The following is a 19191-nucleotide window of genomic DNA, read 5'->3' as shown; positions in this document are numbered from 1 at the left end:
GATTTAGAGTATATGTTTATAGTGCTATTTTTTTCATACACGAGTAATTATAATGTTATGGCCCGAACCAAGTTATGACTGGTGCTCAAGGGACAAGTCCCTCAACAAGCCAAACGACCAAATTTTTAGAAAAATGGACAAAATCTCCTCTATTCCTAGAACCTTACCAACATAAATATTATTTTTCTATATCAATAATAAGCATCTATTTTCAAAGACAACAACAACAACAACATATTCCAATCATATTCACAACAAAACATGTCAAAAGTCGCATTATATATATTAAGTTGATAACTAAAGTATATAGTTAAATTCATACGTTCTACATAATCAAGTTATAATTATTATCTAAACAGTTCGAGATTCAAAATAATATAACTCACACGAGAGCGCTGCCTGCAATATATGGAACATTGACATAATCTAGAGTTTTGAGCAAAGGTTCTATTACGTAAACACATAGCCATTGGAAAGAAGAAGGGCTTACCGAAATGACTAAGATCTACTGAAGGGCAGGTGGAATAGAATCTGAAATGACACTTGTATCTGAAAAATATGAAAATATAATAGAGCAAATTTTGCAACTCAGTGAGCAAACATTATATCTATAACCCACACAAGATGATATAAACTTTACCTTAAAAGTCCTATTTCTTTTTGGAGTTAAGAAATTCATATTAAGTAACTATGCTAATAATTAGACAAGTAATTAAACGGATGAATTGAAATGGGAATTCTTATTTCAGAAGTCAAATTAAATCAAATATTACACATTTAGGGTGGCTCTACCTCTAAGGGTAGCCCTTTTCTCCAATGTGCCTATACGGTATAACAGATCCAACGTGTGGCCTACATGTTAGGCTAGCAACGCCCCTGCTAGCTGAGGTATGAGTTAGATATATCTAAGTTAATGTCATAACTGCCATTAACTACGATTTTCTAGTTAGAATCTCCCAAATCAATTCAAGCCAAATCACTTATAACAAATCTCTAATACTCGTAACATATTACTAAATTTCATAATAAATACAATATATATAAGAATGCATACTAAAAATTTAATTAAAATTTAACAAAGTTTAATAAAAAAAATATTTATGCTTTATAAAATATATAAATATCTTCTCGTGTATATTTTTATAAAGTTATGAGTTTTTAAAAATAAATATCCATTCTAATAATTCAAAATTGATAGAAATCAACTAATTTCATATGCAAAAAGTCAAAATCCAAGTTAAATATCAATGGTAATACATTTAAAAATAATTACAGATATAATATTCACTCACAATTTGATTCCAAGGAATCAGAAACAACTCTGAGCGCGTCAACAAGCTACCAAATGATGTCCAATAACTCTACAATTCTAGAAATATGACAATAATGATATTTGTGAGTTACTAATATAGTCAATTAACATAATATTACTCACTTTGACAAAAGTCCCAAATTTTTTAACCTAATAACCTTAATTTTAGATTTTGCTATACCCACAAGTATAAGGATGACAAAAATTAGAAATATAGTTAATTATTGAGTCAAAGAGATATATTGAATCTTCAATAATAACCGAAACTCTAAACTTGAATGTTTCGTTCACTCATTAAGATGAACTCCATGATTTGAGATTGTGAGAAAATAAATTTTTTCTTTGGGTATAAGTGGTGTATTAAACTAGAAATAAAATAGAAAGATAAAATGAAATCTAGTATACTGTGGTTGGGTAAACATTTTGGAATAAAGTAGGCTGGAAGAGGAGAGGAAGAAAAGGTGAGGGTTTGAGTGTTTTTTTCCTTGTGAAAGAATGAGAAAAAAAAGAAAAGAAAATGAGGGATAGAGACAGAGTAGAGAGAACTCGGGGTTGTAAGGAGAGAAAAAGAGATTTAAGTGGGGGTATGTGCTCCCACGTGCTCCTCTCTTCTTCATTTTTTCTTTCTTTCTTTTGATTATTACATATTATTTTTCTTTTTTATTTTCTATTTTACTATGAAGCACGAACACTTCTTTAATTTGTCGTGTTCACGTGTCAGATACATTTTAAATACGATAATTTTTGACATTTGTCCGACTCGTCTGTTTTTTGTGTCGAATCATATCTTAATAAAAAATAATTTTTTTTCGTATACGCTTAGACAACTTAAATATCATCATGTATTAGCGTGTCCACCCTTATTTTTAATATATTTTCCTGAAATGAGTTTAGAGATAGTATATATTATTAATTATTAAAACAAAAATATTTTAAATACTTTATATAATTAAAAAAATATTAAAAATAATTAAAAATTAATTTATATTTTAATATCAATAAAATACCAAAATATTATTACAAAAAATATATATATATATATATATATATATATATATATATATATATATATATATATATATCTATCGTGTCTCCATATCTTATAAAAATTTTAAATTCGCGTGTCCGCGTATCCCTAGGGCTGGCAATATATACCCTACCCGCGGGTATCCAACCCGGACTAACCCGTTCGGATAGGGTTGTCTACCCTACCCACTGTGGGTAGGGTATGGTAAGGTAGGGTAGGGTACGGGTTTAGGGTATAGGGTATATCCTATCCTACCCTATCCTACTCACGTCCTTAATATATTATATAATATATATGTAAAACTTATATATGTAGTGAAGAAAGTGAGTCTTGTACTCAATCTTCTTCTTACAAAAACTTGAAATAATCACTAAGATAGTTGATGATCATATTATTTGTAATTTTATGTTGGATTTCTTTAAGATTTTATTGTTTTTAATTTTAATTTGAACTTAGTTTTTTATTTTCTATTTTATTAATATGTATGAAATTTGGAATGGTTGAATTTTATATTTATTTAATTTTCTTTTTTTGTTTCTGTGAGTAGGGTTGGGTAGGGTAGGGTTTAGAACTTTAGGGTGCAGATAGGGTTAGGATTTTCAACCGCGGGTAAGGTAGGATAAAGTTTTAAGAAAATTTTTAACCTTTTGGTAGGATTAGAGTAGAGTCTAAATCCTATCCTACTCTATCTATTGTCAGTCCTACGTGTCCCGTGTCTGTGCATGATAACTATTTCACGTTTGCTTTTACAAAATCTTAAAAATAGAAACATAAACCAATAATGGCCTCTCATGTTTATTATATTGATAAATTACGGCATTAGTTACCATCATGGTAGCCATTAAAGAACTTTGATACATCCTTCAACCCTTACCAACAAAGGTTCCATTGAAGCTTTCCAAGAAACCAATGATGGCACACTTACATTTGCAAATAATAATTTATATCTGTGGCGATTGCTTTGTTCTGTAACTTTGTTAACGCTTTCTTTTCTATCTTCCTTATCCATTCTTTGGTAAATCTGACTTGCCTCCCTACCTCTGCAAGGGACCTTGTCCGATGATCATGGATATTTTTTCATAAAACAGCTTAGACCTTGTTATGGTATTCATAGATATTTTTTCATATTATAAATTTATAATTTATGTAATTGATTGTGTATAACTGTAGATGGAGACTGTCATAAGTTAATAAGGGAATACATATATAGTAACATGCATGGACAACAAAATGGTGTGATGAAAAATAAAATGCATTCTTCATAGACAATACAATGATTATAAGAGAGCATAATTTATATACTTTGATTGAGGATCAAATTTTAAGAATTTATTGATGTATTGAACTCAACAAGTAATTTATATACTGGAATATAATTCAAGCATAAGTATAATCCATAACTCATACCACCAACCCAACAATATCCTTTCCCCACTGTCAAGAACAAGTTGATTTACTTGTTAGGGTAAATTATCCATGGCTCCATATATAAAATAGACATTAAACGCCCTAAGCTATGGGTTATATAAAACTCAACATCCTGATAGTTTGTAAAATATTATCCTTTTTATAAACATGTCACCTATCCTTAGAGAAGATCTACGTAATTTATTCTAGTTTTTATATTATTGTTCCTTTTCTATTGCTTTTCTAGTTCTCTCTAACTCTGCTAGCACCTAGAGTAGTGTTAGGATTTGGTTGAATTAGTCCCACATTGCTTAGGATAGCAAATGGAGTGGGTGGCCTAGGCTATAAATATGAGGCTAAGTTCTCCATTTGTTTTTGCACCAGTCAAAAACACTTTAAGCTTGTATCTGATTTTTCTTTTCCTCTGTACTCTTTGATTAGAGAGTGTTGTGAGGTGTAGTTAGATATTTGCTTTGAGAGAGTGTGGGTGTACTGGGGTGCCGGTGTTAGAGAGAAAGAAGTCTATGTGTTGTAATAATTTTTACATAGTGATATTCTCTGGTTGTCATTTGACAACGGCCGTGGTTTTTTCTCCGATAATTGGAGTTTCCACGTTAAATTCTTGTGTTGTGATTGTGTCTATTTTATTTCTCTGTCAAAGGTATTTTCTCAAGGGGGAATGGTGTTTTATTCCCAACAAGTGGTATCAGAGCTTCGGTTCGGTGGGATTTATTCTTAGTATGCTCTGTGATTGCAGCCTAGTCTGACCTTCCACATCAGAAAAGAATTTTGTCTTGTGGCTTGAGGTTGATTTTTGGTTGCTGTTGTTGTTGCTGGAAGGCAGTGTGATACTGTGAGAGTGCAGTTTGGAAAAATTCTGGCTAAGGAAAGACTTGGTATTTAAGTGTGTCTATTGTGACCCACCTCTCTTTCCTGGGGACCCTTCCTAGTGCACGGTTGAGTTATACTATTCCAGTATACGGTTGCAACAACATCAGGATATTCAAGTGCTGTGAAGCTTGAAATAGAGAAATTTGATGGAAGAATCAATTTTGGCTTGTGGCAAATACAAGTCAAGGATGTGTTGATACAATCAGGTTTGCACAAGGCGTTGAAAGAGAAGATCTCTGGTATGAAGGATGAAGAATGGGAGGAACTAGATTTGAGAGCTGCAAGTGCTATTCGCCTGTGTTTGGCTAAGAATGTTCTTGCAAATATGCAAGGAATGAAAACAGCCAAGGAACTTTGGGATAAACTCGAAGGGTTGTATCAGGCAAAGGGCATCTCAAATCGGTTGTTATTGAAGGAGCAGTTCCATAATCTACGCATGGATCACAATGTGAAAATCTCCGACCATCTTAGTGCTATCAATGGTATTGTCTCTGAATTAGAGGCAATTGGAGTGAAAATTGATGATGAAGATAAGGCACTGAGGCTCATATTGTCTCTTTCCTCTTCCTATGAGTATATCAAACCTGTTTTAATGTATGGAAAGGAAACTCTGAATTTTGAAGAAGTTGCCAGTAAGCTCATTATTGAAGAAAGAAGAATGAAAAATGAGGGTAGCACTTCATCAGATTTGGCGCTTGTAGCTAGAAGTGACAATTATGGAAAAGAAAATCGTGGAAGGAGTGTAACATGCTGGAAATATGGAAAGCCTAGGCATGTAAAGAGAAATTGTCCAGGTAATGTAGTTTCAGAAAAAGGCTCTCAATCTGATACTTGCAATATTGCTCTCTCTATGAGAGAAGATGATGTTCTCTAGAAGATAAGAAGTATCCTCATGGTATTGCCGCACTGCCATGGATAAGGATAAGTTGTGGCAAGCAGGTCCACAATTGCACACGGGCATTAGTTGGCGTTGAGATGCAAGGTGTGTGGCGGAGTTAGGTCGATGGCTGAAGAACTTCCAGGAAAAGCCAATTTGGAAGTTGCACCATGAATTTTCAGCAATGTTTCGATCTGTACCAAGGCGAAATGCTTGGAGTGGTCTAATTTCAAGTGAGTATACTTTCATGGTGGAGTATGATAGTTCTCTGAACTATGATTGTCGGTATAGACAATGGCAGCAAAGAATTGTCGGTGTTGACTATGGAAGCTGTAGATGTGTGACTATTTCAATCAAGGTGGAGATTGTTAGGATTTGGTTGAATTAGTCCCACATTGCTTAGGATAGCAAATGGAGTGGGTGGCCTAGGCTATAAATATGAGGCTAAGTTCTCCATTTGTTTTTGCACCAGTCAGAAACACTTTAAGCTTGTATCTGATTTTTCTTTTCCTCTGTACTCTTTGATTAGAGAGTGTTGTGAGGTGTAGTTAGATATTTGCTTTGAGAGAGTGTGGGTGTACTGGGGTGTCGGTGTTAGAGAGAAAGAAGTCTATGTGTTGTAATAATTTTCACATAGTGATATTCTCTGGTTGTCATTTGACAACGGCCGTGGTTTTTTCTCCGGTAATTGGAGTTTCCACATTAAATTCTTGTGTTGTGATTGTGTCTATTTTATTTCTCTGTCAAAGGTGTTTTCTCAAGGGGGAATGGTGTCTTATTCCCAACAAGTAGAAAGGAAATTTTAACGTCTATATAATTTGAAATTTGGCAGAGAATCACTCCATTTTCTTGACAACAGACAAACCTTTATAGCTTTTGACATTTCTGTCTCCCCTTCTAGCTACCATTAGTTTTCTATTTGTAGTAATTGATGCTCTTTTTAGAAGCGAATTTGAGAAACATAATCGATCTTCCTTATTAGCTTTTGAGTCCGATGAGTGAGAGGAACCTTCCTTAGCAACACTTGCTTTTTTTGTTCTCGTTTTCTTTTCCATTTTCTTGCTAGAGTGCACAACAACTTTACCAATGTAGTCATTTACTTTGTGGCTTTTCTTATGCTCTTCAACTCTTCCATGCTGTCGTCCAGGGTAGTCAAGTACATACGACGATTCAAGAGATCTCGAAAGACATCTGTTAAAGAACTCAAGAACTCCAAGCTTTTCTCGGAACTCAAGAAATTTTTCTTCTTGGCTTCACACTAGGCCATCGGTACTTTCCCTCAAGAACCTAGTCCTGGGCTAAGACCGGCTCCACCTTTCTCGCAATGGCAGCAGCTTAGAGAAGGCTCTGATACGTCCACCTCGCTTGGGTGGCTAGGTCTTCTTCTCGGAAGAAGTTCTCCGTGCCTGACAACAATTGAGAATCGATGAAGAAGCCTGCATCAAAATTTTTCTCTATCACAGTGAGGATATGCCCTGGGCTAGAATTGGATTTCCTTTTCTTGGAGTTAGGGACTACGACCACCTCTTCCTCCTCAACCCGAGCACCCGAAGAATGCTCCGCCATCACTAATTTGCCATGGTCAACCCCGTTGACAGCACTGTGCCCAAGGACGGGGCTGGATTGAGGCTGAGATTCAACCTCCGGTTCGTCGAGTTGGGGGATCTTGGCCTGAGGGCTGGGGGAATCGGAGCCGTCATCATCCCCCTCAGGGGAAGAAGTGAGCCATCAAATGACTTAGGAAGGTGTTTCCAGCAGCCATTCCAACTACAGATAAAAAATAAAACCAAGTTATGAAGTCGCTAATTAAACAGTGATACGAAAAACCAGGAAAACGGGAGAATGACAATAGAAAGAATGTGTTTATCTACACAATCTTGATCGGTTTTTCAGTCACCCATTAAGAGATGAGGATTAAGGGGGTTAGAGCTAAATATCGCCAGTAGGACATCGGCAATCTACTGATTCTGCCGATTTATGCCCTCATAAATCACCTTAATCATGTAATTGGAGCCGGCGCCAAAACTCTAATAGGTCAAAATGTACCTTTCTCCTTCAAGTGTGAGATAGAAGGGGTGGCGACTTCGAGCTAGTCTCACCTTGACGAAGGTTTTTTTTAAATCGTGAAAGGAGTCTTTAAAGAGGCCGAATATCCTTCAATTTTGCATGGCCTGGAAGGAGAAGTAACCTTTTTTGTGTTTACCCTCTCGAGAGGGATTTGTGAGAAAAAAGAAGAAGAGAAAAATCTCTACAGTGGCCGGAAGTTCTAAGTATTCGCAAACCATCTCGAAGCAACGGTTGGTGGCCCAACTGTTCGAGTAGAGTTGCGAAGGGGCGACATCGCACCTATTCAAAAGGGATATAATAAAGGAGGAGAAGGAGATCCGGACACCCAAGGTAGTAAACATGGGCTTGTACACCCACATCCAGTCAGGAACGCGGGGAGCGTCAAGGTTAAGTTGACAAACGCATTCTCGGGGACCCGAGACCAAGATTCAAAGTTTGCCTCCTCGGACCTCCTCCACATAGTACCCCCGAATCGTGAAGCTCCTGCAGGTCCTCTGCGGTTATCCGGTTACCCTAGAGGAGGTACTTGTGACATCGGTCGTGCACCATGTATAACGGTTCACAGGAGGTCGCATTGCCATACGTACAGTGGGAGCACCACTTAGATTAAATCGTGAGGTCGGAGGTAGGTCCTAGGTCAAAACTAAATTATCCTACACTAAACCATTCTAGCCTAAATCATGAAAAACACACCTATGGTACCCCCTATAGGCTATCTAACAAAACCAACCAGTTTAATCCAAAAGGTAACAACAACAAGAAAACTAGCATGACAATGGCAGAAGTAAAGCAAAATAATGCAAACAAGTAAACACTTACTAGCAAAAATGAATGAAGATGGTTGCAAGAAGCAGAGAATGGCGATTGTAGGTGCAGAGAAGAATCTACGAGAAAGAACACAGAGGATAATGGCACAAACAAGACGAACGGAGGTGACAGTTATGGAAAATGAATAAGTAATAAGCGGTTGCAAAAGCAAAGAAGACAGGGAGAAAATGAGGGAGTGGCAAGAAATGAAGGTGGTAATTGTTGCTAAGAGAAAAGAAGCGCAAATAGTTAGGAGTGTAATGGACTTTTTTGTAATCTTTCAAATTACTTAAAGTGCATTTAATGCCTCTTGCACGAGAAAGGCATCTGAAGGGGGAACCCCTGCCGACGAAGACGCATTGGACTGAGATCACCCCCTGTGAGGACAGGAGCAAGACGAATGCGCCAGTCGTGAACCTCACGACTTGCGTATTGGAGGCACTGTTTTGGCTCAACCCAACAGCTGAAGGTCCACCGAGCGAACCCGCTCCTCATCCATACGGTGTGACGCGCTGCACGTACTCTGATCTTCTCAACGGATCTTGCTATTTGGCGAAAGCTTTTAAAGAGTTGGGCCTTGACACGAGGAGGGCCCACCCGAAAAGATAGGAATAAAGGAGAGGAACCTACCTCTCTCCTAAAGTATGTCACTACAACCCTAATTAACCGCTTTATCGTACGAATTCTTACTTTGATATCGGAGTGTCCTTACAGGTGGCCCCACCCGCCGACTAGCCAATGACATACTATAGCTTGATTCCTCACCTCAACTCCTGCATTCAGGTCCTAATCTTCACTTTTAACAATTTCTCCTCCACTGGTTCAACGAACTATCGAACACAAGTCTAATCTTATTCAGACAAATAAAATTGTCGTAGCTAAAAAATTGGATTTGGATTTAAAAAATTGGTCGAAAATTAGTGAATTGAACGAATCAAAACCTTGTTTTATGTTTAAAAAAAAAAGGAAGAACAAAAGGAAAAAAATATCAAATAACAAAAGTAGAAGATTGTTTTATGTTAAACAAACAAAATGAAAAAAAATCTCAAATAACCAAACGTTACCTTTAAAGAGGATTTTTATTTCTTAAAAAATGGAAGAATCCAGAGGAGAAAAAGAAATGGTTAAAAACATGAGAAATAATTTGAATCATACCTAAAACCTTTTTTTAACATCATAATAATGAACTTGGAAAGCTTATCAAGTGTTTAGAGTTTAGATTTGTAAGAGCGGATAGACATTAGTTATTGATTATATAAAAGTTAACTTTTAATTTAAAAAAAATATAAATATAAAAAATAAAAGATAAAATTTCAAAAGCAATCACACAGTAATATATGCCAATTTGGCTTATATTTGTCTACATTTAGTGTCAATAACTATTAAAATTGTTACTATATCAAACCGTGTTATAAAATATTTAAAATATTTTTTTCAAACTCCCTAAACTCAAACTCTCTAAACTCAGATATATTGATATAAGATATTTTAATATTCGTTTCATAAGTTTTCTTAAGTTAAATTTTTCTCTCAAATCACATATATAAAAAAAAAAAAAACTTTTGATATTTTTCTCTCAAAAAAATGAATATATCTATCTTTTGCAAATAAAAAAAGAAATCATAACGGCGACAATCAACTTTTTCTTATTTCATAGGGTATCTGTATATAATTTTACAGCCATTTTGAGGGATTATTCATGGCATACACTTTCCTCTTACGGCCATTTTGGGGATTATTCATGGCATACACTCTCCCCTTAGGTGTTGTATCTCTATATCCAAAACCACACTCATTAGATAACAGTACATTCATATAGATTGAAAAAGTTGAGAAAAGGGAGGAGGGTAAAACTTAGCCTGAAACTAAGTATTACTTTTGCATGGATTAAAAGAACATTCAAATAAAAGAGTATATACTCAAATAGGTTCTTAAAAAAATTTTCGTCCTCAAAAAGATTTTATTACTTTTAGATTTCTGAACTTAAAAAAAAGTAAGACATATAAATTCTTACGTTATTCAGACATATTTTTTCTTAAACAAATAAGTTCTTAAAATGTGACGAAAGTATTTATTATATATTTTACTTTTATAAAGTTTAAGAATCTTAATGTAATAAAAAATTTTTGGGAACGAAAATATCGACCTATTTATGTATATACTCAAAATAAAAAGAGGAAGCAGCAAGAAGTATTATTGCTGTGGTTTGAATGGCTGGTATTTCTTGAGATCTTGAGCAAGGCCTTGGATGGAACCAACAGCGGAGATAATAGAAACAATCAAGCAAACCCAACTCAGGATCTTGAGCCAAACCCAAGTGAAGGAAAACCTCTCCATCTTTGACTGCTTAATGTACATCTCAATTGGAAAGTAAACGGTTAATGGCCAGAAAGAGAGTGATCCAATGAGGCCCAAGAAGTCATTGAAGAATGGGAACATCATAGCTACCACTGCTGTGATTATGACGTAGGTTGTTCTCCATACAACTCTGAACAAGTTCACGTTTAAGCTTCCCAAAACGGGAACGTTCAAAGAATGCTCTGTGTTTATGATTTTGCTTTCTGGCCATCTTGATTTGCTTGAGTTCTCTACGAATCCGAATATGGGTTGCACGAACACCTGCCCATGCAAAATAATCATTATCATGGATACAACGCTCTATAAGTCACTTTTAAAAATGTGGCTAAAAGCATTAATTTATGGTCGAAATTCAGGTATAGTCGACTTCAGGTGAAGTTGATAGTTGAGAGCCGTTAGATGAAAATTTAGTCAAATCAATCAAATTATTTAACCACTCTCAGTTATCAATTTCACGTGAAGCCGACTACACCTGAGTTTTCACATTAATTTATATAAAACATGTTAATCTTTTTAAACGATTTCTTTTTTATAAGTCACGATTTTAAATTGCTGTGAGTAAACAAATATTTGGGTTTAACTAATATATATTCTAAGAATACATGATAAACTTATTATTAGTAAAAAAATTTAAATATTTTTATTTAATGAATATAAAATAAATGCATTAAAAATTTAAATTTTTTATATTTTTAACAAAAACTTTTTTTTATTTGTAAAATTAACATGTATCTTTAGAGTACAATATAGATAAATCCTAAATATTTTTATGAAAAAATATTTTTGATATTTTTATCAAAATAAGTGCCAAACTATCAATAATTAAATACCATGTATGGAAAAATTTATATGTAGTTATTTGTATATAAAATTAATAATTAAAAATCGTTAAATAATAATTTAGTCAAATATATTAAATTAGTTAATAATATTTACGTATTAACTTTGCATAAAAATAAATAAAAGTAAATATTTTTCTAAATTAATAATAAGTATATAGATACAAAAGAAGATATATACACTACCTAATTTATAATTTTATATATCTCTTTATCTTTGGTATTAAAAGTGGTCAATGAAGAATGACTATATTTTCATCTTATTAAAAATTATAAATATAATAATAAAAATAATTATTTTTAACATTATATAATTAAGTAAGTATAGCATGATTTTGATTTGTTAAATTACCTGGTATGCCCCAATTAGATGAATAGCTATGCAGATATTGGCAAAGTCAATTAGCCAAAAGGGCTCATAGAAACCGAAGCCAGTGAGGAAATTTCCTGGAGCATCATTTCCAAATGCTGCATAACCTAAGGTCCCACATAGCACATAGAATAGTGTTGTTGTTAAAATGCCAATCAAACTTGCTCTCTTCATTACTCTGTTCTCCGGAGGACTTGATTTCAGGGTATCCTGCAACAGTAATTAATTAAATTGATCATTGTTAGAACTTGGTTAGTTTGTGTTTTTATTTTTAGTATTTTTAATTTTTAAAATTGCATAAAATAAAAATTGAGGAATAAAAATAAAAAACAAAATTTTATTGTTTTTGTAAAATAAAAAAAAAATTAAAAGTACTGAAAATAAAATTAAAAGACATTTTCTCAAATCAAATAAATCATTAGATTCGTCTTCTTTTGGAGGCTCTCCACCGTAATAAGTATGTAACTATTGATGAATAAAATGTTTGAATTCAACAAATAAATTGATCTTTTAAAATTATTATTTTTTCTAAATTTTAAATTCTAAATTATAAGATTAAAAAATAGTTTTATAATAAAAAATTAACTAATGTTAATTTATTAAAAATTAGTTCTTTATATAATTTTCGTTTACTGTCAAATCACTATAAATGAGTTATTCCGCTACCATTAATAAACAATGCGGCATTTTATTCTTAAAAGTGTGACTTTTGAAGAAAATGCTACACTTTCTACGGAAAGGCCACGCTTCAGCATCGTGGCTTATAATAAATTCTTGGTCTATATGGTCTATTAGTTATAGAGAATGGAACCTAATTCTCTGAAAATTTTTTTTTGTCACTCTCACATTTATTTTTTTCTTACACAATTTTATAAAACTAATTTTAAAATGATGATTTATAGAGAATGGAACCTAATTCTCTCAAATTATATTTCTTTTTCAAATTTTTTAACACTGAACTATAATTTTTTTTTATGTTTATTTGTTAAATAAAAACCAAAAAACAACTAAAGAAACACGTTAATCGCTAGTAAATAATTATGAGAAATATTAGAAGACTATTAAAATTTATTATTTTTTATTACTAATAAATTATTAATATTTAAAAATGTAAAATAAAATATATTATTAAATTATTAAATTTAAAAATTAGATTTATAATTAAAAATAATGGTTAAAATAATAAATTTTAATGATTTTTTTAGCATTTTTTTAATTATAATAAGGATCACTGTGTTGGGACAAAATTTGCCTTTGGCATCTTTCCTATAGATAACTATTATCTTTCCAGTACCCAAGGAAAATAAACTAGAGATAGATAAAAGAGTGAAGATTACAAAGAATCCTAGGTTTTGATCTGATAAGAATATATACCAATTGTCTTTATTTGATTTTGATGGATGAGAACTGGAGAAGTTCATCATCACTTCATCATCACTACTTCGATAAGGTTCATTTAACTCTAGCCTCATTATAATCAACGAAAGTATATATATATATATATATATATATATATGGACATTATATTTAATAACAATCATGCAAAATACATATTAAAATTAATTACTAATATAAAATATATATCTAAATAAAATAAATTATACATATATTTATACTTAATATTTTTGTTTAACAAAATATATATCTCAATACCAACAAAGCAATTATTTGTCCTCTACATGATCAGTTCAAATGTTCCAACAACTCTAACACAAAAATATAGAAATGTCGTTTTCCTACTCATTTAGGTGGATAAATTCTTTATTATTAGAAACGTCTAAGATTCTACGTTATCTCTATATACTCCTTGCAATAGGATCATAAGACTTGTTTTAGTGGATTTATTTTAAGTTAAAAAATTAAAATAATGTTATATTATATATAATGAATATTATTGTCTTATTTTAAAAATAAATTAGACCAAATTTTTGACCGGGTGGACAACGTGGGGTCAATGGACAACATTAGTTCACACTTCACACTTCTCATGAAATAATCATGCAGGAGAAAACGGAATCTATAGACTATAATAATATTAAAAGAAAAAGAAAATATAAAATATAATAATATTACAACAAAAGAACAGTGGTCAAAATCAGTAGTTAGTTGCTTGTTGAATCCAATTTTAATTAACTAGGTCATCATGCATTTAATTTCAATCAATGTTGTCTTAACTAATAATATTATTTGTCCTTTGTTTAAGTTCTAGCATGCATCACGTTACGTTGAATTAGATTCTCCTGAAGAAAAACTTGGGCCCATTTTTAATTTCTCACCTTTGTCACAATATTGAATTACAAAATACTATAAAAAAATATTGAATTACATAATCTCATTATCACTAGCAGTGTAGCGCTATGTGTAGTATTCGGGTATAGCTTTTTCCATAAATACACGTAACGTAAGGTTTCCAACTATCCAACACGCTTTAATACAATACAGATAATATAAATCTATACATTAACAAGCATACGATCGAATAAAAAATCAATTAATAATTAATCAATGAAAATTTGCATATTCAAAAGATTTATAAATTATATATCTAAACTTCATGTTAACTACTAATTAATTATTGAATGATTTTATTATTGTTTTTCCAAATTTATCCAATAATAACAAATATATATGACCTTCATGGACAATTTTCCAATATATTTTCACTTTATTTTAATATTAACATATTATTAAAGTGATCTAATAATAATAATAATAATAATAATAATAATAATAATAATAATAAATAATTTAATTTTTATACAGGTTAATGTACATATATAATAAATTGTGTATTGCAGTGTGATATTAGTAAAAATAATTAATTTTCAAAAATGACTTAAAAAAAATTAAACTAATAAATCTAATTGAATGGTCTAAAAATGTTATCAGTGAATTAAAATTAAACTCATAAATAAATAAATAAATAAAAGAAATAAATATTGTTGCTTGCCTGTATCTCAATAAGCACATTGGAAAAAGCATAAGCGAAGGCAATGTCACCGATAGCCTGAAACATCCTCCAAACCTTCTCTGTTGCTGTAACATCCACCCCAACTTCCACCCCTGTTAGCGATGTCCGTACATGATTACTACCACCTGAAACACATTCCAAAATTACATTCATCCAAATACATATTTAATGATTTTTTTTATAAGATCATGAAATTACTTCTTTCAAAATTTACACTAATAAAAAAAATACATAAATAATTATATTTTTAATATGTCTATGTAAAAATAAAAGTCTTTTTCAGTTTATTTGATTTTTTTAAAATTTGTGTATGCTAAATTTTTTTTTTTTTGGGATCTAACAAGGATCCAACGTTAGGGTAATATTTGTTTTTCAAGACTAAAACTGAAATTAGGAGCTTATTATAACTTAGTATTGTGTTTGGTAATTAAAAACTGGAAACAAAATTTCAGTTCTTTAATTTCAATACTTTTAAAAAGTAGAGATAGAAGAGACTATAATTTTTGAAATTAGAAATTAAAATTTTAATAGCATTTCTTTAAAAAAATACTCTCATTTAACATTTTAAATCTATATCTCAATTTTTATATTTATTTTAAACCGAACATAATACTTAAACATAATTCAGTCTAATATATTTTATAGTAAACATAATAGAGAGACTTAATTTAGTTTCAATCTCCTAATATTTGTCTTTCAACCTCAGTCTCTATTCCAAACACAATCTAAACGTTTCAATAAGAAAATTACTTTTTTTTTCAAAAAATTAAGCCGATAAGAAAAACATATTAATTATATCTCTAATATAATAACAAAAGAAAAGTACAATATTATTATGCTTGCCTGCGACTTTGGCTATAGAGAGGCCGAGGCCGATTGAAGAATAAGCGAAGGACATAACTGCTGCAACGATGGAGAGCCATGAGAGCTTATGGAAGTTCGGTATTTGGCTAAGAACAATTTGTATGCACGCAAAAATTATCATAAAAGGGTTGTTTGATATGTAGCACTTGTCTTCATGTCCATGTTTGTGAAAGCAATTCGATCTTTTTACCGCCCTGAAATAATAATGTATGACGTCACATGATACGCATGTAAAGTATATAATTTAAGCGCTTAATTTCTTCTTTAAATTAATAATAAAGTCAGAAAGTTGTTGATGAAACTTACACCATACTAATTGATGCAGTTATAGTGTAGCCAATGGTTACGCCTACAAGGTTTATGTATTGAGCCAATCCACATAACTGAAATTTCCTTCCTCCTGTGAAGGATACACATAATTTAACAAATTAAAGATGCATCACTAGCTAGTAGTTAGGATTTTGATTGTTCAACAGATTAAGAAGAGAGAAATATTAATTGATTGTTGGATTAAAAAAATTTGTTTTCATTTTTTCTACTAAATAATAAAGTAAAGTGATTAAAGCATTTTCTGAAAAGATGAATATTTTTATCAAAATAAAATAATATTTCATATATTCGAGAAAAAGTTCTAAAACTTCTCAACTATACTCAAAAGAGCTGCTTTGTTGAATACCTCCAACAACAAAAAAAAACTTTGATCACAACAAAATAATATATTTCATGAATAATTTTATTTGGATTCTTTCTTTAGTAATTTGTTTGTAATCTTCATTCGCTCCTAAGAAAAATATTTAAGCAGAAGCAAGTACTATTTAAATTTAAAAAAGTACTAGAAAGTTAATTTTTTCCGATCAACATAAGTCAATTTTTTTAAATTTGTTTTTTTTTTATTTTAAATTCTCTAAAAAAATAAAAATGTATTAAATTTTAAAAAATTAATTAATATTGACTAATTAAAAATAAAAAATATTATCAGAATTTATTATTTTTTATTATTAATATTTAAAAAATATGAGTTAAAGTATGTTATTAGATTACTAAATTAAAAGAACTAAGTTAATAGCCAAAGATGATAGTAAAAAATAATAAATTTTAACAATATTCCAGCATTTTTTAATTAAAAGTTAACTTTTTTATACTTTCTCTTAAATTAAAAATTTTAAATTATTAATAATATTTAACTTTAACAGGATGACTGGAAAGACTTTTAGTAAAAGAAATAATACTTTTTACATTTAATAATATATATTATGTATCATGTGTTTCTTTTATATTTTTCCCTTGTGGTGGTTGTTAGTTGATACCTAAGGAAGCTTTGACAACATGAGAGTAAGTGTAGTTGCGTTTGCCATGAACAGGGTCTGGGGTGCGATAGCAATCAGCAAGAAGAGTGGAAGTAAAATATGTTATGAAAGAAAACGCAAACAGCACCGCCGGACCGGCTATCCAACCCATCTGCGCTATCGCCCATGCAAGCGACAGAACTCCAGATCCAATCACTGCTGTTATTATGTGCGCGCTCGCCGTTATCCATGTCCCTGAAATTAAATAGAAATTATAGAAATTGAATCGTTTCAAAGGATAATTAAAAAACGAAACTGAATAATATTATGAAATTAGTTCTTCTAAAAATTTAAATTAATAAAAAAATACATTTAAAAGGGCAGAGTCTCATGCAACAAAAGGGATAATGACCCTAAACTTTAATGTTTCTTTTATAAATGGTATACAAATTTTAGTTTAACCTCTTTTAAAAACATTAATTTTATTCTCTTTCTATTATAAAATTAATTTTTGACACCTCCCTAAAATTTAACTTAGCTCGGCCATGTCTTCTCTAGCAATAGTATCTCTTTTTGAGTTTGTTAGAATTTTTTTTATAGGCCTTCTTTTTTATTTTGTTTGCATTTTGTTGGATTCAATCAGAATTGAATTCTAAATTTTTTTATCAAAAAAGTTTTAATATCATGTTATAAAAAACTTATTTTTAATAATTCAATCTATTTTAGTATATATGAACCATTCTACCGCTTTGAAATCTAGTACATGTATATGCTCTAATTCTTGTATGTCAAATTATTGCAAAGGTTATGTAAGATTAATTGATAATCCATAAATACCTACCTGATCTTTTAATTCGTCCGTCGTCATCAAAGTTTTTGCCTGCATCTCCAAAAGCTTCCGGTGTTTCTATATACATGCTGTTCTTCTCAGATGCAGTTGCCATCTTCAATTCCTTTCCTCTCTCTTGTTTCTTAGTATCGCAATGGAAAAGATGAGGGGCAGAAAGAACTCTATTTTGTATTTGTTGGTGTTTGGTATATGGAGGAACAGATATATTCTGAAAATATAGTGTAAAAATGAGAAAAGGAAAACTATGATAGTTTGAGAAGTAGAAAAGAGAGTCACTTCTTAAATAGAGAAAAATGAGAGAATAAGAGAATATACAGTCAAAGTGGGCGGAAAATGATGCGTCGCTTGGGCGGAAAATGATGCGTCGCTTGGGCGGCACATGTAATTCAGAATTTACTGAAAAAGTTTTTTTACACAATCCAAACATTTATTATCAAATTGCATGTGATTAATTTTTCATTAGATTATAAATGGCTAATATTCAATAGTTGCGAAGTATGGAAACTAAGGGTAAGATTGGGTAAATAATTTAATTAAATTCTTTTGAAAAAAAATTAAAATATAAGGATTTATATTAAAAATAATTTATAAATAAATTATTTTGTGTTTAAAAAATTATTATAGAAGTATTTATTTTAAAGTTGTGTAATAAATAGAAATGATAAAATAATTTTTGAGAATGAGAGAATAAAGTCAAATTTTTTAATTTTTTTCAAAAGCTCTTAGATAATTTTTGAAAAGTTAAAACATATCTTAAAAATGGTACCAAACACCATTATATAATTTTTTGTAACTCAAAGCTCAAAAAAATTTTTTTTGAAACTTTTCAAACTTACCCCTAATATAAATACAAAATACAAATTTACACTCTATTAATTAATTTAGGTTTAAATTTTCGTCTTGTAACAAACAATTCTGATCTAGGATGGATTAGTTTCAAATACGTATCAATTAATTTTTTATTTTATCATTTTATCAACTTTTTTATTTTAAAAAATCTTAATCTACAGAATTGGACATATTAAAAGACACATATATATATATATATATATATATATATTAGGTAAGTTTTAATCATTTTAATTATATAAAATATTTAAAATAATTTTTTATTTTAATAAATAATAACATATTATTTTTAAATTTATTTCAAAAATACGTATTAAAAATAAAGTTGAATATACTGTTATATGATAATATTTAAATTTATTTAAATATATCAAAAAGTATTTTTTATTTTTTTCAAAAATATAGTAAAAAAAAGT

The 19191-nt window shown here is 30.6% G+C and overlaps 1 protein-coding gene across 1 annotated transcript; it reads right to left on the bottom strand.

The window, feature by feature from the left end:
- Positions 1–10011: 10011 nt before the first annotated feature.
- LOC112755405 (amino acid permease 6) lies at positions 10012–18192 on the bottom strand. The gene is made up of 7 exons (XM_025803479.3): positions 17918–18192; positions 17098–17331; positions 16097–16190; positions 15770–15984; positions 14906–15051; positions 11938–12165; positions 10012–11007 (listed from the first exon to the last, which is right to left on the bottom strand). Exons 1-7 carry the CDS (start codon positions 18018–18020, stop codon positions 10582–10584), a joined length of 1446 nt encoding a protein of 481 aa, XP_025659264.1. The 5' UTR covers positions 18021–18192; the 3' UTR covers positions 10012–10581.
- Between the last annotated feature and the right edge of the window lie 999 nt (positions 18193–19191).

Source organism: Arachis hypogaea, chromosome 16 (assembly GCF_003086295.3).
Source record: "Arachis hypogaea cultivar Tifrunner chromosome 16, arahy.Tifrunner.gnm2.J5K5, whole genome shotgun sequence".
Taxonomy (NCBI): Eukaryota; Viridiplantae; Streptophyta; class Magnoliopsida; order Fabales; family Fabaceae; genus Arachis; species Arachis hypogaea.
The sequence above is the reverse complement of the archived record's forward strand: the minus strand, read 5'-3'. Positions and strand labels throughout refer to the sequence as shown.

Bases quoted from the DNA above. Each gene is read 5' to 3' on its own strand.
- LOC112755405 (XM_025803479.3), bottom strand. From the start codon at position 18,020: ATGGCAACTGCATCTGAGAAGAACAGCATGTATATAGAAACACCGGAA. The intron at 17,332-17,917 runs GTAGGTATTTAT...ATTTAATTTCAG, and splicing joins CGGACGAATTAAAAGATCAG to GGACATGGATAACGGCGAGC. The intron at 15,052-15,769 runs GCAAGCATAATA...AATGTGTTTCAG, and splicing joins CTCTATAGCCAAAGTCGCAG to GTGGTAGTAATCATGTACGG.